Genomic DNA, 25,673 nt, shown 5'->3' with positions numbered 1-25,673 from the left:
TCACTTATCTGAATTTTAAATCTAAAGGTTTAAGGTAAAAAAAAAGTATTGGCATGTTTGAATTGAATCACTTTTAATCTTGTTCATAATACTTGAAAATGAGTAAATCTAGAAAATTAATTCCAGATATGAATTAATGGGTCAAAAATATTTTTCTTTCATGACAGATAAGGGTGTCAATTATACTTTGTAAATATCATTTCAAAAACATATTTTCAACACTTACAAAACACTTCATTAGTAATTTAGTAAATTAGTAATTTAAAGTTAAATATATGTATAGTTGTAAAAGTTAAACTAAGATTTAGTTTCATGAATCCTCATGTAATGCAATCCTTCAGAAATCTATGCTACAAATAAAATATGTGAAATATATTTATATTAAAATGATAAGAACATAATTTAATTGCATATTTATTTTAAGTTAAACACTTTTCTTTTCCTTTTTTAAAACCACACTTTGTGCTTTTCATATTTACTTATTTAAAAAAAAGAAGAAGAAGAAAAAAAAGAAAAATACATTTCCCGCTCATTTTTTTCCTGAGGTGACCGTTGTAGCTCAATCACTAAATTCTCGCTTTCTCAGCTCGCCATTTTATTTTTTACTGGTGTATTTGATATTTATAATAAAAATGAGTTATTTAAAGCAGATAGATGTGGAAAATTTCAAGTCTTGGCGAGGGAAGCAGACTATCGGTCCGTTTAAAAGGTTTAACTGCATTATCGGTACCAACGGCTCAGGTAACGTATCACTACGGTAGCATTCAAGCTACTCCAACTTGCGCAAGCAAGTTTAGGCCAGTTAAGCCTGAGCGTTTAATGGCGTTTATGTTAAAACTGAAATGGTTTGTGTTCTTTAAGGAAAGTCTAATGTGATGGACGCTCTGGGCTTTGTGATGGGAGAGAGAGTGAGAAGTCTGAGAGTGAAACACACTAGAGAGCTGATCCACGGAGCTCACATTCACAAACCCGTCGCCTCCACTGCCTCCGTTACACTCCACTTCTGTTGCGATGGCGGACAGGAGATCTGCTTCAGCAGAACCATAACAGGTCTAAAGCATTCTCTCTCTCTCTCTCTCTCTCTCTCTCTCTCTCTCTCTCTCTCTCTCTCTCTCTATATATATATATATATATATATATATATATATATATATATATATATATATATATATATAAAATAAAATGGACAATTTGTGAAGAAATGAGGTGATTTTAATGTCATAGTTATTGTGTATGTTTATGCCCATACAGTCAGTTTACAGTTTTTTTCCTGAAAACAATGTTGTTCAGTTAATGTTGAGATTTAATATATTAATATAATGTGTCAACCTGCAATAATTTTTATCTATAAATACAATTGCCTTTGTAAAAATGTATATTGTTTCCTGATAGTCAAAGGATGTATATATAATGCCCTGAAGATTTGCTTATCGCATTTCTCTCTGTGCTTCTTCAGATGAATCCTCTGAGTACCGTGTAAATGGCCGGCAGGTTACGCTGGCTAAGTACACAGCAGAGCTGGAAAAGGTCGGCATCGTGGTCAAAGCCAGAAACTGTCTGGTGTTCCAGGTGCTGCTGACATGTTTTTCTTTATAAAAACATTATTACTTCCTTGTTTACATGTAATTTACATATTACAGTTAATCACAAAAATTAAAGTTTTAAAATTTAAATTTATTACACATATTTTAGCATTAGCTAATAGGACTTTAGTCAGTTAATTGAGGTAAACATTTATTAAATTTGTACACTCTTGTCATGGTTGTGACTGACAGGGTACTGTGGAGTCGATTGCTATGATGAATGCTAAGGAACGCACAAAGATGTTTGAGCTCATTAGTAATTCTTCAGAGCTGGCAAAGGAGTATGATGCCAAGCTATCAGCCTTGCAGAAAGCCAAAGAGGATTCTCAGTTCCAATTTAACAGGAAACGGGCGGCTACTGCAGAGAAGAAACAGGTCTTCAAGGACAAGACTGAGGTGTAAAATGAAAGCTTTACCTGTTTTTTGTTAATTATATAAGAAATTATATGGTAGTAGGTTTTAGGCTACTATTATATGTCATTAGATTCTCACAGCAATTTTTAAATGCATATGCTCCTCTGTCCAGGCTGAGAAATATCAGGCATTGGTGGATGAACTCTGTGAAAGCAAGCTCCAGCTCAGTCTCTTCCAGCTTTACCGCAATGAGAGAGGCATAGAGGCACTTTTGGTGTCTCTGAGAGAGAAACAGGAGTCAGTCACTGCTGTGCAGAGTTCTGTAGGTGTTTTGGAACAAGCTTTGAAGAGTAGAAAGAAAGAGCATGGACGTGTCAGCAGAGAGCTGCAGAAATTAGAGAAAGATATCAGGTGAGCGCCTTTTCAGTTAGTGTTTCAATCTACTGTTTGAAAATGAAACATTTGAGAATGCAAACAGTAAACAAAATGTCTGGATCTCAAATTGTACAGTTAAAGTGTAAAGAAGTGTTTTATTAACTTTATATCAGCATTCACATACCAAGGGTTACATACATAATCTAGATCCATGTTTCAAATTGCTGCCTGCTGCTCTGGAATAACTAAGCGATAGACTTAAATGGTACACAGCAAATTCTCCAGTGTTAAATCAACACTATTAGTGTTAACATAACACTGAGAGTGCTGCATTATTACACTAACAGTGTTAATTTAACACTAACAGTGTTGATTTAACACTGGTGAATTTACTCTGTATTTCAGATAGAGAAATGTTAATTCTTTATTAGTCTCATGCTTGAATCTCAATACACATGCATTTTTCTCCAGATCCCAGGAGCAAATACTAAACCAGCAGAGGCCACAATACATTAAAGCTAAAGTGAACACAGCTCACCACCAGAGCAAGGTATATGAGACACAAGCCAGTCTGCAGAAGAGCCAGAAAGAGCAGGCCAAGAAGCAACAAGATCTGCAGGAGCTGGAGAGGGAGCTTGATGACATGGAGAAGGCCTGGAAGGCTTATGAAAGAGAAGTGGAGGAAAAGCGAGCCCAATGGGGTGCAGGTGTACACCTGGATGAAGCTCAGGTTGGAGAGTTAAAAGTTAAAGTTAAAACTGTTACATTCACTGTGTTTTTTACTCTAAAAATGCTTGTCCAACAAATAGTAATGACAAAGTTAATGTTTTCATTTTGAAAATAACTTTGTATTTTAAAGCTGTATCTTTAGTTTATTTTTATTGGAAAAAGAAACAACTGGCTATGGCTAACGTCGTTATTATGTATTGTGAATTTACGCATCAATACATGGTAGGTGCTGCTAGTTAGGTGTAATAATAATGGTTTGTTTTATGTCTTGCCACAGCTGGAGCGATATAATGAGCTGAAAGAACTGGCGAGGAGAAAGGGAGCTGTCTTTGTCCAGAAAGCTGAGAAAATATGCTGGGAGCTGAAGGCTGATAGGGAGAAGCTTGAGTTTGACAAAAGACATAAAATTGAGGTTGAGGTTGGTGTACTATGGACTATGGACACATCGGTTTGAAGATTGCTGAAGATATTATTAAAATATAATACATTATGGGATTTATACTCATTGATTTTAAAATGTTTTTCTATTATTTATTAATATGAGCTGTATAGAAACATTACATTAAAACTTGTCCACATCCTAAAAACATCATATCTGCTTAGGTAATATAGTGTGTCTTTCTTTTTTAAATGTTGTAAATTAATTAATTAATTTGTTTATATTTTGAAATATAGGTGAATATTAGGCATGCTCATATTCAGATGGATGATTTGGAAAGAAGAGCAGGAAAACTTGAAGAATATGTAAACACCACTACGTATGTTTTTATTCTTCATTTCATCCCTATATATGCAGTAATCTAATTCAGAAATTCTTTAGGCTTATTATAAACCTTTTCAAAGCAGGTGTTTGTCTTATCTTATATAAAATGACAGCTACAACAATACTCTATTACCCTTTTACTCTTTACTACCCTTTGAACATGTTCCATTGTTTTTCTTTGTCAGCAAGACTCTGGAGGAACAGAGAGAACAAGAGGAGCGTCTAGCAGAAGAGTTGGAACTTAGCCGTCTGCGGATACAGGAGGTGAATGAGGAACTTGTGAAGGTGCTGGGGGAGTTGCAGAATGCTCGCTTGGACAGGCAGGAGAACCGTCGTCAGCAGAAACGAGACGAGATCCTTGAGAGTCTGCGCAGACTTTACCCGGATGTTGTGGTACTGTAACATAAACAGTAATACACAGCCAGCTACTTGTAATGCATGTGATTTATTGGGATGATACTATTTGAAATAGTATTTGGTTAGACAAGTATAATAGATCAGTAATAGCTTATATCAGTAATCACTTCTTAGTTTTTAGTTTAAACTTCATGACCTTGGTAAGTGTATTTCATTGACTGATTCTTTTTTTTTTTGTCTAGTATGGGCGCTTGGTGGATCTGTGCCAACCCATCCACAAGAAATACCAGCTTGCTGTTACAAAGGTGTTTGGTAGATACATGAATGCTGTTGTGGTGACGTCAGTGAAGGTGGCTCGTGACTGCATTCAGTATATAAAAGAGGAAAGAGCTGAGCCAGAGACTTTCCTCCCTATTGACTATCTAGATGTGAGTAAGGCACTGTCAGCTTAACTCTTGCGTGAGTCAAGATAATACTGAGAGATTTTACTGAGAGATTGTGCACTTTATCACAATCTACATTTGTCAAGGGCTGGCCTATAACAATGGGCTACAATGAAATTATATATTTGTAATACTAAATAACCTTTTATACAGTGATAATTTCAGAAATATTAAACCGCTACCTTTGTTTTGTGTGTCAATTTTGGAACTTTTTCTTATTTTTATGTCAGGTTAGTCCTCTGAATGAGCGCCTGAGGGAGGTACGAGGAGCCAAGATGGTGGTGGATGTGGTGCAGTGTTCCCAGAATGCACCTCAGCTGAAGAGAGTGGTGCAGTTTGTGTGTGGGAATGCTCTGGTGTGCGAGACACTAAAAGAGGCTCGCAATGTTGCTTTTGGTGGCCCAGAACGTTTCAAGGTGAGGTTTATACATGATTATCTAATACATAAACAACAAACAGTTTTGAAGGGATTTGATTAGCAGTCATTCAACAAGCTAAATGAATAACCTAAACTGTGGCAAAGCAGCCTTAAATTGTAATTGTATTGTTTAAAAATTCAATAGATTTAGTACACAGACAGTAATTTCATAAACGTATTAAAGGACACTTCACCGTCTTAGACAAAACTCTACTTATCATGTTGCTCTGTAACTCGGCAGACTGTTGCTTTGGATGGTACCATGTTCTCTAAGTCAGGGGTGATCTCTGGTGGCTCAATGCACCTACGAAGCAAAGCTCGGCGCTGGGAAGAGAAGGAGATGAGTGGCTTAAAAGAGAGGAAAGAGAAGCTCACTGCAGAGCTGATGGTAAAAATATAGGGCAAATGTTTCTTTATGTTTCACCAGCAGAGTTTGGTAGTGCCATGTCATGGAGCAGTCAGAGATGGACTTGCCTCTAAAAAACTGTTGTTTGAGTTGAGTTTAAAGTTGCACAAATCCAAGACTTTTGTGTGAGCAGGGATTGTTGAAGCTAAGACAGAAGGAGGCTGAGCTAAAACAGATTAGAGCCCAGGTCCAAGGAAACCAGACTCGGCTGAAATACACAAACTCTGAGTTGGAGGTCATATGCAAGAAGAGCATCCCAGCATGTCATGCTGTAAGCTTGCATACATACACACACACACACACACACACACACACACATAGACACTGACATCATAACAGCATGTATGTATGTTTGTGTGTCTGTTTGCATGTGTTGCAGGAAATCTCCAGACAGAAGAGTGAGCTTACAAACCTGAATTCCCAGATTGAAGTGCAGGCTGTTAATGTACAAGAAAAAGAGAATGACATGGCAGCCATAAAAGAAAAAGTCAATCAGGTGACTTCTCTTACATTTATGTACAAGTTTGGCAGTTGGCAAAAAAACAGGCAAATGGAAAGTGGTGCTTCAGCAAAACAAATTGTTGAAGTGTGCTCAATTCTGAAATGTTTTATGAGAGTAATTAAAACCTGAAATCAGTGTTGAATAGATAAAGGATATTAGCAATTACTCTACATTAAAAAAAACATAATTAGACATTTTTTTAAACTGGGTTTCATAATAGTAACCTAGAGTATACAATCAATCAAAGTTATGAGTGTGTATATGAGAAGCCCCAAACAAGATTTCAGCATACTTGCTGGGTAGTCTGAGCTGTTTCATTTGGTTATAGATTGAGGATGTGGTGTTCTCAGACTTCTGTGCTGATATTGGGTTGGTCAGCATTCGTGAATATGAGCAGGACTACATGAGACAGCAAGAGGAATTTGAACAGAAGCGGTACAACACTATTACAAATATCACAGGATGCATGAACATATGCCTAGGTCAAAAGTCATTGATTATGTATTTTTCTAGTCACCTGTGTTAAGTATATTAACTGGTTTTTGCAGGCTACAGTTTGAGTCCCAGTGCACACGTCTTAAAACACAGGTGGAGTATGAACAGGAGCAGCTAGACAAACAAAGCAGGATTATGCTCAAAATGGAGGATACAATTAGGAAAGAGGAAGCCATGATTCTTACCTTGAAAGAGGCAAGTCTCAAAGGAAGCATGTCCTTGTCACACCTTGCCAGCATCGTGTGATTGGGGGAGACATAGCTTTTTAAGAGGTGGATGTGGCAGCATTTAATTTTGGGGTTAAATCTACTCACAGTCTGTGTTGATTTCACATCATATATAAGCAATGCATCACTATTATTTTTAATCTTTTCAATTTTTTTTAATATTAAAGTGTTACTTTATATTTGTTATATGTTGTTGTGGATTTACATTCTTTAAATTTTGTTTAGAATTTTTTGAAAAAACCATGTGACAATTTTATATGATTGTTCTTTAGGAGGAAGAAAAGTTCCTGGGTGTAGTGGATGAGACTCAGTTCAAGGTCCAGGAACTAAAAAACTTGCTGGTGGGACAAAAGGCCTGTGTTAATGATGCGAAAGCAGAGCTGGACAATAAAGTTAGAGACCTTCGAGTGAAATCTAGGTATCTGTATACTCTCTGTAGCAATCTTTACTAATTGGATTTATCATAACAAATATAGCCGCAAGCGGCAATGGCGGGTCCTAGCACGGATAAGCCACATCAGAGCACTTTGACAGTCTCAGCCAACAATGAGGTCTTTGGGAGCATGGGCCTGTTTGGCCAAACAAGGGAAATTTGGGTGTAAGATATTGTTGTAGATGTTGTTATAATGTTTAGCAAAAGACATGTGAGATGTGACGTGTGTGTCATGACCGGTGAGTGCTGGTTTCAATTATGATAAATATTTATGTCCATATGTTATGACCTTTCACTTGTGCAGATGAATAGGATTTCATGAATGAAGTTGAACAAAGCAATATTTGGTCTTAGAGTGCCATCTGCTGGTGAAAGCGTGTACTTTTGACTCATGGAGCTGCAGAGGAGTTCGTGTTAGAAATGCACACACACACTTTTTAATTGTTTATTGCTCTGTGAATATGTAACTAACATGGACATATGTGGTATCAGCGGATTCCTAAGGACCTGAACTTTAATAATTATCAATAAAATGTTAAACTTTCATCACCATGTGGCTTATAGGCCCCTCCCAATAATAGAAATCCAGCATGAACACAGAAACAGCATATAACAAAATAAACTCTAATTGTAGCGTCACCTTTTTGTAGATTTGAGTCATATTATACACAATGCTTCAGGGTAAGGCTCTAAATAGTTATGTCAGGTTTGGTCTTGATTGGGCTTAGTTTGTTTAAGCTATAGCTGAAATAATTTATAAATCGCAGCACGGCTCAATTTATTAATTTATTGTGGCACTGGTTTGACTAAATGTTGAACTTTTTTTGATAATTATTGATCAACAGACTCTGCAGATTCCAACAAGGTCAATTGTTTGGGAACAGAGTGAAAATCCAGGGACTAGTATAAAAAGTTCAATTTTGAACAACTGGTTATTGAGAAAAGACGATGCATTTTTTGACAACACTTGCAATTACAAAGTTGTTAGGCCCTGTGCAGAGTATACAATGAAGAAAACTGCGTGTCAATATGCTTAATTTTTGCTGAGAAATATCAAATATTCTTGATATAGCGCCCCCTAGTGGCTATCGTTACGTACATTTTTGTGCACTTAGGAAGTGCCACCAGGGACATATGAGTCAATTCTCATAATGATTGGACCTTGTTAAGGTTGTCAAACAGCTGCTGAAATCTAATTGGCCGATGACGATCACAATTTTGCCCGAATCGCGTTGTTCTTAAATTTCCACTTATAGCCTTGCAGATAGAAGCAGCATGCCAAAGGGGGTTCCGATCTGCCTTACGTATGTTGAGTTATAAATTTGTAGCATTTAGAGCGCCCCCTATATGAATATTGGCTTCTCCTTTGACATGGTACCTCAGAATCATGTCTGGAAGTGTAATATGAAATTTGAACACATTTGAGTTAAGTATGAAATTATTATGAATTTTTAAGTAACACATATGAAAAGCCGAAGAGGTTCATTTGCATATGGCGGCCATTTTGAATCGAAATTTCAAATTTTTTTGGATAATTCCTGACCTTCGAATACCTGTGAAGATTTTGGTACCAAGTTCTAGGGAAATGGACTAAAATCCAGGGACTAGTTCACAAAAGTAAATTTTACAATTTATCAATTTTAACTCAAATTTATTGTGGGCGGAGCTAACATTTTAGATACAATTAGATGCAAGGATTCAGAGAAAAATTTTGTTTCTACGTTATACGGTTTAGGAGATATGGACGTAAACGTGTTTGGTAAACGCCACCTTGAGGCCAATAGGTATAATTTTCCATAGTTCTCTAATTGCACCTCAGCTGTACCTTCCCTTAAATTTTGGTGGCTCTGGGCCTTACGGTCTTTGCTCCAGAATGAGTTTTAGTCGAGAAAAATAATAATAATAATAATAATAATAATAATAATAATAATAATAAAAAACCCGACAATCGCTATAGGGTCCCCACACTACGTGCTAGGACCCTAATAATAATAATAATAAGAAAAAACCCGACAATCGCTATAGGGTCCCCACACTACGTGCTAGGACCCTAAATATAGCCGCAAGCGACAATTCTCGGGGTCCAAGCTTGTATTCGCTGGTAGAAGAACAATGTGCTAGCATATGAGCTGTCCTGAGATAGTAGGGGCTTTTGGGGAAGTTTGTGTAGTGTTTGTAAGGTGTTTTATTCATATGAGCTGTTCTGAGATAATAGGGGCTTTTGGGGAAGTTTGTGTCGTGTTTGTAAGATGTTTTATTCATATGAGCTGTCCTGAGATAGTAGGGGCTTTTGGGGAAGTTTGTGTAGTGTTTGTAAGGTGTTTTATTCATATGAGCTGTCCTGAGATAGTAGGGGCTTTTGGGGAAGTTTGTGTAGTGTTTGTAAGATGTTTTATTCATATGAGCTGTCCTGAGATAGTAGGGGCTTTTGGGGAAGTTTGTGTAGTTTTTGTACGGTGTTTTATTCATATGAGCTGTCCTGAGATAGTAGGGGCTTTTGGGGAAGTTTGTGTAGTGTTTGTATGGTGTTCCATGCTGTTCTGGCATCTCTTTGGAAGTGTAGCGTGAGATGAATGAGTAGCGGATGACAGACACAGTATAGAGCACAGATGTCACTCTAGAGTTGCACTCTGGTTTCTCACCCTAATGTTCAGGAGCCCCAAACAGCAGATATGATGTGGAGTGGCTTGTACTCGAGTCTGTTATCAGTGGACAGAAGACAATCTATGCTGGCAGTGTTTGGTTGTGGACTATTCTCTGTCCAGCAGTGATGCTGAGGGATTTACAACTCCAACACCTGAGTCATACCTGCGGTATGGGTGTCCAGACCATTGAAGAGCAGGGTGAAAGCAAGCAATCTTTGCAGAGCAAGAGGGTAGCATATGACATTTCCTGATACAGGAGCCACACTTTAAGATAGATTTTGTAGTGCTTTAAAATGTGAACCTTGGTGCTCTGGATTGTAAGAAGAAGGGGTAGTAGATAAGTGGGTGAATTTCTGGTCTGCAGACAGGTGAACATCGGGCTTGGGTTACAGAGACAGCCCAGAGCACAGAACTGAATCTGGAATTTCACCCTGGATTCTGACCCAATGTTCAGGACCTCCACAAAGAAGATATGATTTAGGTGGTGGATAATTCTCAGCACTGCAGTGATAGTGACGTTGTGGTGATATGGCAGTGTGTGTAGTGCTCTTATGAGTGGATCAGAAAGAGCAGTGCTACTGGATAATTTTAAAACCTGTGTCCACTCACTGTCTACACTGTTACACACACATACCCTGTTGGTCCAGATTATAGATAAAAAAAGGCAGAGACAGTAGATCATACATTTTCAGCATATCTGCTTTGTATGTGTCCTGACCATTGAAGAACATGTGAAAAGGAGCAATGAAAGTATGCAGAGCAAGAGGTGCACCCCTCTCTGTAGTTTTAGATCTACAAAGTGATCCTGTGTGCAGTGGAGCTGAAAACACGGACACTGAAAGTAAAATGAGGTGGTCATAATGGTATTGTTGATTTGTTTAGATCTGCTTTCAAATGTCTGTGTCCTCTGGCCCTCTCTGACTGGCAGGGAGGGGGAGAGGTGACACTCTGTGTGTGAGGAGGAGAAGGAGGGGCTGAGGGGGGATTCTGCATAGAGAGGATCTGCAGGATGAGATATAACAGACATATATTTGATCATGAACTAGTGCTTGGATCAAAAGCCAATATGGACATATGTGGTATCATGAGATTCATAAGAACCTGAATTTGAATAATTATCAACAAAATGTGGAACTTTCATTACTGAGTGATTGCAGCCTCTGCTTAAATAGAGCTGTGCAGCTTGCCTTTGAAACACTGCATAAGAAACAGATATAACTCACAAATGCGTTAGTCATATGTTATGAAAATGCAAAAGCTCCTTTCCCATGGTCTTTGGAATATATCTGTCTCATCTTGCTGGTACTGCATCTCTAGGTTGCAGAGTAATCAATTAATAACCTATGCAACCAGTTGTTGTCTAATTGTAGCGCCCCCTTTCTGTGCAATGCGGGCATATTTAGCAGAGTACTTCAGAGTAATGACATACATATGTGCACCAAGTTGTGTTTGATTTAGGTGAAGTTTGTTGTAGTTATAGCTCAAAGAGTGCATCGAGTCCCGCCCATGCATATTTGTTAAATTACTGCCACAACAGCGTGTCAAAAGTTCTACATTTTTTTGATAATTATTTACCTACAGTCTATAAGGACTTCAAAAATACCAGTTGTTTATTGATAAGACAATTTTCCAGGAAGGAGTTCGAAATGCTCCATTTTCACATACCTGACTATTGTGGATAAACTATGCATTTTTTGACAATAGTTGGAATTGCAAAGTTGTATAACACTATGCAGAGTATGCAATAAAGCAAACTGCTTGTCAATATGTCTATATTTCGCTGAGATATTCCATATTTTCATATAAAAAATTTGAATTGCGCCCCCTAGTGACTATCATAATGAAAATTGTTATGTGTTTAGGAAGTTCTGCCATGGATATACTATGCAAGTGTCATGATGATAGAACCTTGTTAAGGTCATGAAACAACTGCTGAAATTTGATTGGTCGATGGCGGCCATGTTTTTTCGAATATGACATCATTGTCATAGAATCTAAGTCAGATCATCACACAATACATGCATACCAATCAGCATGTCAATCGGACAATCCTGTGAAGCGTAATAATATTTTTGCTGTTATAGCGCCCCCTAGGCTTGCAGTTGCACAGCCAAGTACTTATGGCTTCCAGCCCTTATAGGGATCAAGCATGTGAAGTATCATAACATTCGGAGAAAGCGTTTGTGAGTTATAGCTGTATTTGTGTGATTTTTGGAACGCGAGCTCAACCCCTGTATTTGGGCGGAGTCTGGAAGCCGAGCAGAGATCAAATTCCAACTTTTTTTGGATAATTATTAAAGTTCAGGTTCTTAGGATTCTGCTGATACCACATATGTCCATATTGGGTACATTTCCAGAGACTAGTTCGCGCTCAAAAATGCGTGCGATTTTGCATATTATGCAAATTAGCTCAAAATCTAAGTAGGCGGAGCTTATGGGTTCTTGAGGCTTTTTTGTAGGGTCTAACCTGAGGAATCAGGGAAAAAAAGAATTTCGTCTCTACGCCACACGGGGTAGGAGATATAGGGAGCGACGCGTTCCGCGTCGCTATAGCGCCACCATCAGGCTGAACGGGCTGATTCTTTGCGCCTGAGTAGCGGGAGGGTTTACTACCAGTTGACCAAACGACAAGTCTGTAGGACCTACGGTTTGGGCAGCCCATCGCGTTTCATCGGAGAAAAAGAAGAAAAAATATAGCCGCAAGCGACAATTCCCGGGGTCCAAGCTGGTATTCGCTGGTAGGAGAACAATGTGCTAGCATATGAGCTGTCCTGAGATAGTAGGGACTTTTGGGGAAGTTTGTGTAGTGTTTGTAAGGTGTTCTATGCATATGAGCTGTCCTGAGATAGTAGGGGCTTTTGGGGAAGTTTGTGCAGTGTTTGTAAGGTGTTCTACGCATATGAGCTGTCCTGAGATAGTAGGGGCTTTGGGGGAAGTTTGTGTAGTGTTTGTAAGGTGTTCTATGCATATAAGCTGTCCTGAGATAGTAGGGGCTTTTGGGGAAGTTTGTGTAGTGTTTGTAAGGTGTTCTATGCATATGAGCTGTCCTGAGATAGTAGGGGCTTTTGGGGAGGTTTGTGTAGTGTTTTTAAGGTGTTCTATGCATATGAGCTGTCCTGAGATAATAGGGGCTTTTGGGGAAGTTTGTGTAGTGTTTGTAAGGTGTTCTATGCATATGAGCTGTCCTGAGATAGTAGGGGCTTTTGTGGAAGTTTGTGTAGTGTTTGTAAAGTGTTCTATGCATATGAGCTGTCCTGAGATAGTAGGGGCTTTTGGGGAGGTTTGTGTAGTGTTTGTAAGGTGTTCTATGCATATGAGCTGTCCTGAGACAATAGGGGCTTTTGGGGAAATTTGTGTAGTGTTTGTAAGGTGTTCTATGCATATGAGCTGTCCTGAGATAATAGGGGCTTTTGGGGAAGTTTGTGTAGTGTTTATAAGGTGTTCCATGCTGTTCTGGCATCTCTTTGGAGGTGTAGCATGAGATGGAGGAGTAGTGGATGACAGAGACAGCATAGAGCACAGAAGTCACTCTGGAGTTGCACTCTGGTTTCTCACCCTAATGTTCAGGACCCCCAAACAGCAGATATGATGTGGAGTAGCTTGTACTCGAGTCAGTCATCAGTTGACAGAAGACACTCTCTGCTGGCAGTGTTTGGTTGTGGACTATTCTCTGTCCAGCAGTGTTGCTGAGGGATTTAAAATGCCAACACCTGAGTCATACCTGCTGTATGGAGGTATAGGTGTCCAGACCATTGAAGAGCAGGGTGAAAGCGAGCAGTCTTTGCAGAGCAGGAGCGTAGCATATGACATTTCCTGATACAGGAGCCACACTAAGATAGAATTTGTAGTGCTTTAAAATGTGATCCTTGGTGCTCTGGATTGTAAGAAGAAGGGGTAGTAGATAAGTGGGTGAATTTCTGTTCTGCAGGCAGGTGAACATGGGGCTTGGGTTACAGAGACAGCACAGAGCACAGAACTGACTCTGGAATTTCACCCTGGATTCTGACCCAATGTTCAGGACATCCACAAAGTATATTTAATATGGGTGGTGGATAATTCTCAGCACTGCAGTGACACTGACATTGTGGTGATAGGTCAGTGTGTGTAGTGCTCTTATGAGTGGATAAGACACAGCAGTGCTGCTAGAGATTTTAACACCTGTGTCCACTCACTGTCTACACTGTTACACACACATACTCTGTTGGTCCACATTATAGATAAAAAAGGCAGAGACAGTAGGTCATACATTTTCAGCATATCTGCTCTGTATGTGTCCTGACCATTGAAGAACATGTGAAAGGGAGCAATGAAAGTATGCAGAGCAAGAGGTGCACCCCTCTCTGTAATGTTAGATCTACAAAGTGCTACTTTGGACAGTGGAGCTGAAAACATGGACACTGAAACTAAAATAAGGAGGTGGTCATTATGTTACTGTTGATTTGTTTAAAACTGCTTTCAATTGTCTGTGTCCTCTGGCCCTCTCTGACTGGCAGGGGGAGGGGAGGGGGAGAGGTGACAGTCTGTGTGTGAGAAGGAGAAGGAGGGGCTGAGGGGGGATTCAGCAAAAAAGAGAAGACTCCAGGCAGGTGAGTGGGAACAGACATGTATTTGAGCATGAACTAGTGCTTGGATCAAAAGCCAATATGGACATATGTGTTATCATGAGATTCATAAGAACCTGAACTTTAATAATTATCAACAAAATGTGGAACTTTCATTACTGTGTGATAGCAGGATCTGCTTAAAAAGAGCAGTACAGCTTGTATTCAAAACTTCACATAACTAACAGCTGAAACTGAAAAATGCTTTAGCCAAATGATATGAAAACGCACAAGCTCCTTTCCCATGGTCATCAGAATATAACTGTCTCATCTTGCTGGTACTGCATCTCTAGGTGGCAGTGTAATCAATTATGAACCTATGCAACCAGTTGTTGTCTAATTGTAGCGCCCCCTTTCTGTGCAATGCGGGCATATTTAGCAGACTGCTTCAGAGTAATGACGTACATATGTGCACCAAGTTGTGTTTGATTTGGGTGAAGTTTGTTGTAGTTATAGCTCAAAGAGTGCATGGAGCCCCGCCCATGCACATTTGTTAAATTACTGCCGCAACAGCATGTCAAAAGTTCAAACTTTTGTGAATAATTATTGACCTACAGTCTATACAGATTGCAAAAATACCAGTTGTTTATTGATAAGACAAATTTCCAGGGAGGAGTACGAAAAGCTCCATTTTCACATACCTGACTATTGTGGATAAACTATGCATTTTTTGACAATAGTTGGAATTGCAAAGTTGTAAGACACTATGCAGAGTATGCAATAAAGCAAACTGCTTGTCAATATGTTTATATTTCGCTGAGATATTCCATATTTTCATGTAGAAAATTTGAAATGCGCCCCCTAGTGGCTATCGTAATGAAAATTGTTATGTGCTTAGGAAGTGCTGCCATGGACATACCATGCAAGTGTCATGATGATAGGACCTTGTTAAGGTCATGAAACAGCTGCTGAAATTTGATTGGTCGATGGCGGCCATGTTTTTTCGAATATGACATCATCGTCATAGAATCTAAGTCAGCTCATCACCCACTACACGCATACCAATCGGCATGTCAATCGGACAATCCTGTGAAGCGTAACAATTTTTTTGCTTTTACAGCGCCCCCTAGGCTTGCAGTTGCACAGCCAAGTACTTATGGCTTCCATCCCTTATAGGGATCAAGCATGTGAAGTATCGTAACATTCGGAGAAAGCGTTTGTGAGTTATAGTTATATTTGTGTGATTTTTTGGAACTCGAGCTCCACCCCTGTATTTGGGCGGAGTCTGGAAGCCGACCAGTGATGAAATTCCAACTTTTTTTGAATAATTATTAAAGTTCAGGTTCTTAGGATTCTGCTGATACCACATATGTCCATATTGGATACATTTCCAGAGACTAGTTCGCGCTCAAAAATTTGTGCAATTTTGCATATTATGCAAATTAGCTCAAAATCTAAGTAGGCGGAGCTTATGGGTTCTTGAGGCTTTTTTGTAGGGTCTGACCTGAGGAATCAGGGAAAAAAAGAATTTCGTCTCTACGCTACACGGGGCAGGAGATATAGGCAGCGACGCGTTCCGTGTCGCTATAGTGCCACCATCAGGCTGATCTGGCTGATTCTTTGCGCCTGAGTAGCGGGAGGGTTTACTACCAGTTGACCAAACGACAAGACTGTAGGACCTACGGTTTGGGCTGCCCATCGCGTTTCATCGGAGAAAAAGAAGAAGAAGAAGAGGAAACAGAGCAAAAACAATAGGGCTCCAGCACTTGCAGTGCTTGGACCCCTAAATATAGCCGCAAGCGACAATTCCCGGGGTCCAAGCTGGTATTCGCTGGTAGGAGAACAATGTGCTAGCATATGAGCTGTCCTGAGATAGCAGGGGCTTTTGGGGAAGTTTGTGTAGTGTTTGTAAAGTGTTTTATTCATATGAGCTGTTCTGAGGTAGTAGGGGCTTTTGGGGAAGTTTGTGTAGTGTTTGTAAGGTGTTTTATTCATATGAGCTGTTCTGAGATAGTATGGGCTTTTGGGGAAGTTTGTGTAGTGTTTGTAAGGTGTTTTATTCATATGAGCTGTCCTGAGGTAGTAGGGGCTTTTGGGGAAGTTTGTGTCGTGTTTGTAAGATGTTTTATTCATATGAGCTGTCCTGAGATAGTAGGGGCTTTTGGGGAAGTTTGTGTCGTGTTTGTAAGGTGTTTTATTCATATGAGCTGTCCTGAGATAGTAGGGGCTTTTGGGGAAATTTGTGTAGTGTTTGTAAGGTGTTTTATTCATATGAGCTGTCCTGAGATAGTAGGGGCTTTTGGGGAAGTTTGTGAAGTGTTTGTAAGGTGTTCCATGCTGTTCTGGCATCTCTTTGGAAGTGTAGCGTGAGATGGATGAGTAGCGGATGACAGACACAGTATAGAGCACAGATGTCACTCTGGAGTTGCACTCTGGTTTCTCACCCTAATGTTCAGGAGCCCCAAACAGCAGATATGATGTGGAGTGGCTTGTACTCGAGTCTGTTATCAGTGGACAGAAGACATTCTATGCTGGCAGTGTTTGGTTGTGGACTATTCTCTGTCCAGCAGTGATGCTGAGGGATTTACAACTCCAACACCTGAGTCATACCTGCGGTATGGGAGTCCAGACCATTGAAGAGCAGGGTGAAAGCAAGCAATCTTTGCAGAGCAAGAGGGTAGCATATGACATTTCCTGATACAGGAGCCACACTTTAAGATAGATTTTGTAGTGCTTTAAAATGTGAACCTTGGTGCTCTGGATTGTAAGAAGAAGGGGTAGTAGATAAGTGGGTGAATTTCTGGTCTGCAGACAGGTGAACATCGGGCTTGGGTTACAGAGCACAGAACTGAATCTGGAATTTCACCCTGGATTCTGACCCAATGTTCAGGACCTCCACAAAGCAGATATGATTTGGGTGGTGGATAATTCTCAGCACTGCAGTGATAGTGACGTTGTGGTGATATGGCAGTGTGTGTAGTGCTCTTATGAGTGGATCAGAAAGAGCAGTGCTACTGGATAATTTTAAAACCTGTGTCCACTCACTGTCTACACTGTTACACACACATACCCTGTTGGTCCAGATTATAGATAAAAAAAGGCAGAGACAGTAGATCATACATTTTCAGCATATCTGCTTTGTATGTGTCCTGACCAATGAAGAACATGTGAAAAGGAGCAATGAAAGTATGCAGAGCAAGAGGTGCACCCCTCTCTGTAGTTTTAGATCTACAAAGTGCACCTGTGAACAGTGGAGCTGAAAACACGGACACTGAAATTAAAATGAGGTTGTCATGATGGTATTGTTGATTTGTTTAGATCTGCTTTCAAATGTCTGTGTCCTCTGGCCCTCTCTGACTGGCAGGGGGAGGGGGAGAGGTGACAGTCTGTGTGTGAGGAGGAGAAGGAGGGGCTGAGGGGGGATTCTGCATAGAGAGGATCTGCAGGATGAGATATAACAGACATATATTTAATCATGAACTAGTGCTTGGATCAAAAGCCAATATGGACATATGTGTTATCATGAGATTCATAAGAACCTGAATTTGAATAATTATCAACAAAATGTGGAACTTTCATTACTGAGTGATTGCAGCCTCTGCTTAAATAGAGCTGTGCAGCTTGCCTTTGAAACACTGCATAAGAAACAGATATAACTCACAAATGCGTTAGTCATATGTTATGAAAATGCAAAAGCTCCTTTCCCATGGTCTTTGGAATATATCTGTCTCATCTTGCTGCTACTGCATCTCTAGGTTGCAGAGTAATCAATTAATAACCTATGCAACCAGTTGTTGTCTAATTGTAGCGCCCCCTTTCTGTGCAATGCGGGCATATTTAGCAGAGTACTTCAGAGTAATGACATACATATGTGCACCAAGTTGTGTTTGATTTAGGTGAAGTTTGTTGTAGTTATAGCTCAAAGAGTGCATCGAGTCCCGCCCATGCATATTTGTTAAATTACTGCCACAACAGCGTGTCAAAAGTTCTACATTTTTTTGATAATTATTTACCTACAGTCCATACAGACTTCAAAAATACCTGTTGCTTATTGATAAGACAAATTTCCAGGGAGGAGTTCGAAAAGCTCCATTTTCACATACCTGACTATTGTGGATAAACTATGCTTTTTTTGACAATAGTTGCAATTGCAAAGTTGTATGACAGTATGCAGAGTATGCAATAAAGCAAACTGCTTGTCAATATGTTTATATTTCCCTGAGATATTCCATATTTTCATATAGAAAATTTGAATTGCGCCCCCTAGTGGCTATTGTAATGAAAAATGTTATGTGCTTAGGAAGTTCTGCCATGGATATACCATGCAAGTGTCATGATGATAGGACCTTGTTAAGGTCATGAAACAGCTGCTGAAATTTGATTGGTCGATGGCGGCCATGTTTTTTCGAATATGACATCATCGTCATAGATTCTAAGTCAGCTCATCACACACTACATGCATACCAATCGGCATGTCAATCGGACAATCCTGTGAAGCGTAACAATTTTTTTGCTGTTATAGCGCCCCCTAGGCTTGCAGTTGCACAGCCAAGTACTTATGGCTTCCATCCCTTATAGGGATCAAGCATGTGAAGTATCGTAACATTCGGAGAAAGCGTTTGTGAATTATAGCTGTATTTGTCTGATTTTTGGAACGTGAGCTCAACCCGTGTATTTGGGCGGAGTCTGGAAGCCGAGCAGAGATGAAATTCCAACTTTTTTTGGATAATTATTAAAGTTAAGGATCTTAGGATTCTGCTGATACCACATATGTCCATATTGGGTACATTTCCAGAGACTAGTTCGCGCTCAAAAATATGTGCGATTTTGCATATTATGCAAATTAGCTCAAAATCTAAGTAGGCGGAGCTTATGGGTTCTTTAGGCTTTTTTGTAGGGTCTGACCTGAGGAATCAGGGAAAAAAAGAATTTCGTCTCTACGCCACACGGGGTAGGAGATATAGGGCCACCATCAGGCTGATTGAGCTGATTTTTTGCGCCTGAGTAGCGGGAGGGTTTACTACCAGTTGACCAAACGACAAGTCTATAGGACCTACGGTTTGGGCTGCCCATCGCGTTTCATCGGAGAAAAAGAAGAAAAAAAACAAAAAAGAAGAAAAATCGGAACAAAAACAATAGGGCTCCAGCACTTGCAGTGCTTGGACCCCTAAAAAGCGGAAAAAACGGAACAAAAACAATAGGGCTCCAGCACTTGCAGTGCTTGGACCCCTAAAAAAGAAGAAAAATCGGAACAAAAACAATAGGGCTCCAGCACTTGCAGTGCTTGGACCCCTAATAAGAAAAAACCCGACAATCGCTATAGGGTCCCCACACTACGTGCTAGGACCCTAATTAGTGTCCCTTAAGCACTTCTTATAATTTTTTGAACAGGAATGGGATTGCTGTGATAATACAATAAAGACAACTGATTTTAGTTAGTCTTCTCTCTTTCTCAGTGGGTTGGTGAAAAAGCAGAAAGATCTTAACTCTGTAGAGACAGCTTTGGAGCAGCAGAGGCTATGTAAGCACAACTTGTTGCTGGCCTGCAAAATTGAAGGCCTGCCCCTTACCCTGCTCTCAGGAACATTAGATGAGATCAGTGACATCCAGGTACACTCACAGAATGCACAGTACTATGAAACATTGTTAACATTAACTTTTACTTTGAAAAATTACTAGGGTAATTTGTTCAAATAATATTTCTCTAATATCCCAGAGTGCAGTATTAGCCCTGCACTTAACCATCATTTTTATCTGGCCTCTATTGGATTTGTATAGGGAATCTCTACTGTATTATGAATTATGAAGAAATGTATAAGGAAATAGTACAACACATTATGAAAACTAAAATTAAATACACAATTACTTTTTCCTTATTGACATATCCCATAATAAAAGCTCTCTGCCCTCAAACACAGCTGGATTCTGAGTCCCAGGGCACAAGCACTCTGGACATCTATGAGCGTGAATCACATATGGTGTTTGACTATGGCCTACTAGGAGAGGAACTCAAAGTGAGACTGGGCATTAACACACACATACAGACAGTGTTTTGTATACAAAGTTGCTTCTAAGGTTTCACTTTTTAATAATTCTGCAAGATTCTTCATTACTGTATTCATCTCCACTGTCAAAATATTTTAATATTAAATTCTAGTGAAAAAATAATCAAGGACAAACAAATCTACTGTTTTTAGAGACTGTTTTTAAAATAAGGCATTGTTTTGGGTCATTAGGACAGTTCTGTTATATTTTCTATGTTTTTCAAGAGTCTGACTGAAGAGGGTGAGGTGGAGGCCCAATTTGAGATGATGCAAGAGAAAGTGTCATCTCTGGACAAACTCATCCTGGCAGCCAAACCACCCAACCTGAAGGCTTTGGAGAAGATGAGGGAAGTCAAAGACAGTTTTCGTGATGTCCTGGACGGTAAAAGACATGCTAAAATGCACCACTGAATTTTTGTGCTTCAGATTTACCCTTGCAGAGCTTAGTTCCAACTCATCTTATATTGAACCAGCCAGTTATACGTTAGATATGGCACTGCTTTACTGGATCAGGGATTCTTGATTAGGGTTGGGCCATCTGCTAATCTCCGGGAGCAAATATCTATTTTTGAGTCCTTTTATAAATTTGTAAGTCAGATCTCTCAGAATGTACTGAAAGAATATTTTCCTTTTCATTTTGCATATTTGAACAGTTATTCTAGAGAAGCTTACACATCACAAGTGTCTTTATCTAGTGTCAATTATATTGGCGCAATATAATTGGACCATGTTTTGTGTGTGTGTGTGTGTGTGTGTGTTTGTGTGTGTGTCAGCTTTCGAAGCTAGCACACGTGCAGCTAAGAAATGTCATCAGGAGTTTGAGCAAGTGAAAGCAAAGCGCTTCCATCTCTTCAGCCAATGCTTTGAACATGTGTCTGTTGCCATCAACCAGATTTACAAACAGCTCTGCAGAAACGACAGTGCCCAAGTGAGACAGGCCTTGGATTTTTTTTTTCACTTTCTTTACAAATCTTTCTTTTTAATTATGAAACCTTTGTTTAAATATTTTTGCACTAGGCTATTCTGAGTGCTGAGAATCCAGATGAGCCTTACTTGGAAGGCACCTGCTATAATTGTGTGGCTCCTGGTAAGAGATTTATGGCTATGGATAATCTTTCAGGAGGAGAAAAGTCTATTGCAGCACTCGCTTTGGTGTTTGCCATCCACAGGTACTTACACACAGAATAAAGAATACTGTCAACAATAATACATTTTCTTGATGTATGTTAGATGTAGGTTTAGGTGTTGGTGTGACTATGTTCAATTTGTTCATAATTGATCAAACTGCAACAATCTGTAAGCACGTAAACAGTACATCACCCTTCTGTATTAGAATCACAGTAACTACCAGATGATTTGTGCTGAATACAAATGCATAATTATTCCTATAGATGATGAAATGGTTTGCCATGACATCTTATTTATATTAATAGCAATGCTTAAAATCTAAATATTAAAGAGTTGATATTAACAAGCCATTAATTATTTTTTTTTACTTTGCTTAGTAGACTAAGCTGTTGTCTTAGTGTTTTTTCTTATTCATTTTCAGTTTCCGTCCTGCTCCATTCTTTGTGCTAGATGAGGTGGATGCTGCCTTGGACAACACAAACATTGGCAAGGCAAGAAATATTCTTTGGGGGATTAAACATTTGTATTACACTGTAAAATAACCTCTAACATCTTAGTGTACCTGAGCCAGGTAATCCATTCAGGAGTGCTCTAATTAAGCCTGGAAAAAAAGCATAAAAACTGAAACATCTATAACAAAGTAAAAGTGAAAATAATATACAAAATGCCTTGTATTTTTATAGAAGTAAATCTGGAGACAACACTTTACTTTAATCCATAATTGCTGTGTATCGTTTTTTACTTTGTTGCTGTTGTTCCCAAAATTTTAAATATTGAATATGGAATCAGAATTGCATATTTTATGGAAATACAATTGCTCAAATTACAAATGATTTCAAATTTGTAAACAAAAATATAAATTGTAACTCTTCACATAAAGTGTTGTCATTAATTCACTTAATTAATTAATTCATTATCTGTAACCGCTTATCCAGTTCAGGGTCGCGGTGGGTCCAGAGCCTACATGGAATCATTTGGCGCAAGGTGGGAATACACCCTGGAGGGGGCGCCAGTTCTTCACAGGGCAACACAGACACACACACACATTCACTCACACCTACGGACACTTTGAGTCGACAATCCACCTACCAACGTGTGTTTTTGGACTGTGGGAGGAAACCGGAGCACGCAGAGGAGACCCACGCAGAACATACCAACTCCTCACAGACAGTCACCCGGAAGAAACCCACGTAGACACAGGAAGAACACACCAACTCCTCACAGTCACCCGGAGGAAACCTACACAGACATAGGGATTACACACCACATTCCTCACAGACAGTCACCTGGAGGAAACCCACACAAACACAGGGAGAACACACCACACTCCTCACAGACAGTCACCCGGAGGAAACCCACACAGACACGGAGAAAACGCCACACTCCTCACAGACAGTCACCCGGAGGAAACCTACACAGACACAGGGAGAACACACCACACTCCTCACAGACAGTCACCCGGAGTGGGAATCGAACCCACAACCTTCAGGCCCCTGGCGCTGTGTAACAGCATCACCCGGAGTGGGAATCGAACCGACAACCTTCAGGCCCCTGGCGCTGTGTAACTGCGACACTACCTGCTGCGCCACCATGCCGCCCCCAATACAATTAAGTTTAACCATTAACTTAATGGTTAAACTTAATCAGATATCCTGTGACTCTGTAACTACAGTACTGAAATAGGAGCCTTTATTGTTATTTATAGTTTAGGTGGACATATATAGTGTTATAGTATTATAATATATAGTGTTTGCCATATTTTGTTTTATTTTTTTTTTCAGGTAACAAGTTTCATTAGGGAGCAATCAGAAGGGAACCTGCAGATCATTGTAATCTCACTGAAAGAAGAGTTCTATTCACGCTCAGATGCTCTGTTGGGGGTCTACTCTGAGGTACACGTTCATAAATATTCAGGAATGCAAGTGCATACATATGATGTGAATGTAAGGTGGAATGTATTAAACTGGCTACTCCTGTTAATATCTCCTTTTTGTCGCCCCCTACAGTTTAATGAGTGCATGTCCAGCCGTCTCCTGTCGCTGGACCTTACTCCGTATCCCCTCAATGACGAGAACAGCAAAGAGATAGACATGGAAGCTTGAAAGAGACAGAAAGAACAAAATGAGATAATTATTTGTTCTTGGCAGCCATATATATATATATATATTTTTTTTTTATTGTTGTTATGTGAATTAGCAGTACTTCTGAAAGTTGAGTTTAATACTAATTTATTTTAATACCGTTTTTTTTAATGTTCATTTTCTACTTAAAGGTGTTCAGATGTTAACAGTCATTGAGAAAGGTCAGAGAAACATAATGATTTGTGACAGTAAGCTTTTTTGCAGTTAACAGTTCAGACCACTCTGAATGACCTTTTTAAATTTACCCTTTAATGTTTATATGACTTTCTGAGTAGTTGAACCTTCTAGCAGTTTTGGTACATTAATTAAAGGAATGTTTCTGTTTTAGTATGTTTCTTTGACCTGGTAATGTTAAAGTAACATGTTATTATGTTAAATATTCATTCATATTTTGGCTTGTTGCAGGTCTGGAATAAGGATGTCCAGTTTTTTAATGTTTTTCTTTTCCCTAATAAATGAATGTTTATGTAAATGTTGTATTTGGGGAGTGATCTAATGGTCTACTCATTAGAAACCCTGCTAACAGTCTGAACACTCTAACACACACTTTCAAAATCTCTTCTTCACTCTCACCCATTTCTCATTTCACACTTTCTGCTTAAATGGGGGTTAGGCAGAGAATACTGATCTCTGAACCATTTCATCTTCATTTCTCACTGGTGCTTCTCATGGCATCCTACACAGTGGTCATTGTGCCTCTGCAGAGTAGCATCAGGAGTTTGGATGCCTTACGATTCTTCCTCTGGGTTAGTCCTTTTAATTATTTCGGCTTGTTAAGTTATTGGAACTTTCAAAGCCTGTTGTTAATTAACAATTTAATTTGAGTCTAACCTGATTTTCCTATGTTGTAACCTAAGTACTGTGGCAAAGATGTTATATTCCTCTACAGACATTTATATAATTTATTGTGCACAGTACATTTAAAATGTGAGTAGTTAAGACCGTGTAGGTGGCTTGTTGCATGTCATGTCATTAAAATGTACCCTGGTAATAATCACTTCAATGAGAGTACAAAATTGGTATTTGTTATGTTTAAAAAGGCAGTTGCTTTGCCCTTATTTTAAAATGATAATACTTTATTTTTATGGATTTGTTTGTGTATTTGGATGACTTCATTGTATTCCCCTCTTGTTAATTATCACAGCCAACTGCAGAATCCCCACCCAGATTCGAGAGTGGTGTTCCAACTCTATAAGAAAGTGTTACACAGTCTATTTTTATTTTTATCCCTTATTGGTCTATGTAAGGTCTCTAGAGAGACACCAAACAAAATGACTAACAAATTCTTAAATTCACAATCTCAGACTGTGCATCTCTCCTTTTAAACATGAAACATTTTAGATGAATGCCGAAATATCTTTTTACATTTATGAAATATGGATCCACTGATTTCAATTGTGTAAATGTGAGTATTGCTAAGAAATGTCAGATGTGAAGACACATTGCAGTATTTTTATATCACTGAATTCAGAGAGGATGCTAATAGCTGACATGTTTGACATATGTTTGGCATACTCTGAAACTCAGGTTGTTGGAATATGTAGTGGAGTATTTATGTAGAAGCAGGTAGAGGACAGTTATATTTTAATACTCAAGACTCCTAACACCTACTGATCAGAAAATTAAAGGTTGCACTGCTAAATGCAACAAATGAAAATTAATATCTATCATTAAATTGAAAGGACATTTGTATCTAAATGTTACTCATTTGATATTTTGGTATTCGATTAGCAAGGATGTTGCTGTTTTTTAATTTACATGAACTTTTTTTGCCGACAGGTAAAGAACATGCAGGAGCTGGAGAGAGAGAGAGATGCTCTGTGGCTGGGTCTGCAGACACTAGAACAGGCCCGGTCCTGGCTGTGCTATAAACTGGAGCAGAATACCCTGCAGCAGGTCAGTAGGGGCTTACAAGTGAATAAATATGCACTGATGCACAGTGTTTAAAAAAGCTAGTAGCTCATGGATCGTGAATGACACATATTCTTATCCTGTTTAGTTGTGCATTGATTTGACAGAGCTCCATCAGATAATTTTGGCTTATCCAGGACCGTTATATTGCAGTCTGAACATTCATTCATTCATTATC

At 39.2% G+C, this 25,673-nt stretch overlaps 1 protein-coding gene across 1 annotated transcript; it reads left to right on the top strand.

Moving 5' to 3' along the window:
• The first annotated feature begins 550 nt into the window (after nt 1–550).
• On the top strand, nt 551–24,548 carry smc1b (structural maintenance of chromosomes 1B). Its single transcript, XM_066649051.1, has 25 exons — nt 551–741; nt 862–1,050; nt 1,457–1,569; nt 1,776–1,979; nt 2,110–2,348; nt 2,784–3,042; nt 3,319–3,459; nt 3,717–3,799; nt 3,990–4,197; nt 4,404–4,589; nt 4,835–5,020; nt 5,264–5,410; nt 5,562–5,699; nt 5,808–5,924; nt 6,259–6,365; nt 6,479–6,620; nt 6,925–7,070; nt 19,728–19,881; nt 20,190–20,285; nt 20,541–20,697; nt 21,089–21,243; nt 21,333–21,484; nt 21,865–21,934; nt 23,225–23,335; nt 23,450–24,548. Exons 1-25 carry the CDS (start codon nt 633–635, stop codon nt 23,543–23,545), a joined length of 3,705 nt encoding a protein of 1,234 aa, XP_066505148.1. The 5' UTR covers nt 551–632; the 3' UTR covers nt 23,546–24,548.
• Nucleotides 24,549–25,673: the final 1,125 nt, after the last annotated feature.

The sequence above is a fragment of the Hoplias malabaricus genome, chromosome 17 (genome assembly GCF_029633855.1).
Source record: "Hoplias malabaricus isolate fHopMal1 chromosome 17, fHopMal1.hap1, whole genome shotgun sequence".
Taxonomy (NCBI): Eukaryota; Metazoa; Chordata; class Actinopteri; order Characiformes; family Erythrinidae; genus Hoplias; species Hoplias malabaricus.
This window is presented reverse-complemented; position numbering and strand designations above follow the sequence as displayed.

Coding starts and splice junctions, on each gene's coding strand:
- smc1b (XM_066649051.1), top strand. CDS start 633: ATGAGTTATTTAAAGCAGATAGATGTGGAAAATTTCAAGTCTTGGCGA. Junction 5,925..6,258: donor TAAAAGAAAAAGTCAATCAG/GTGACTTCTCTT, acceptor ATTTGGTTATAG/ATTGAGGATGTGGTGTTCTC. Junction 21,244..21,332: donor GCAGAAACGACAGTGCCCAA/GTGAGACAGGCC, acceptor TTTTTGCACTAG/GCTATTCTGAGTGCTGAGAA.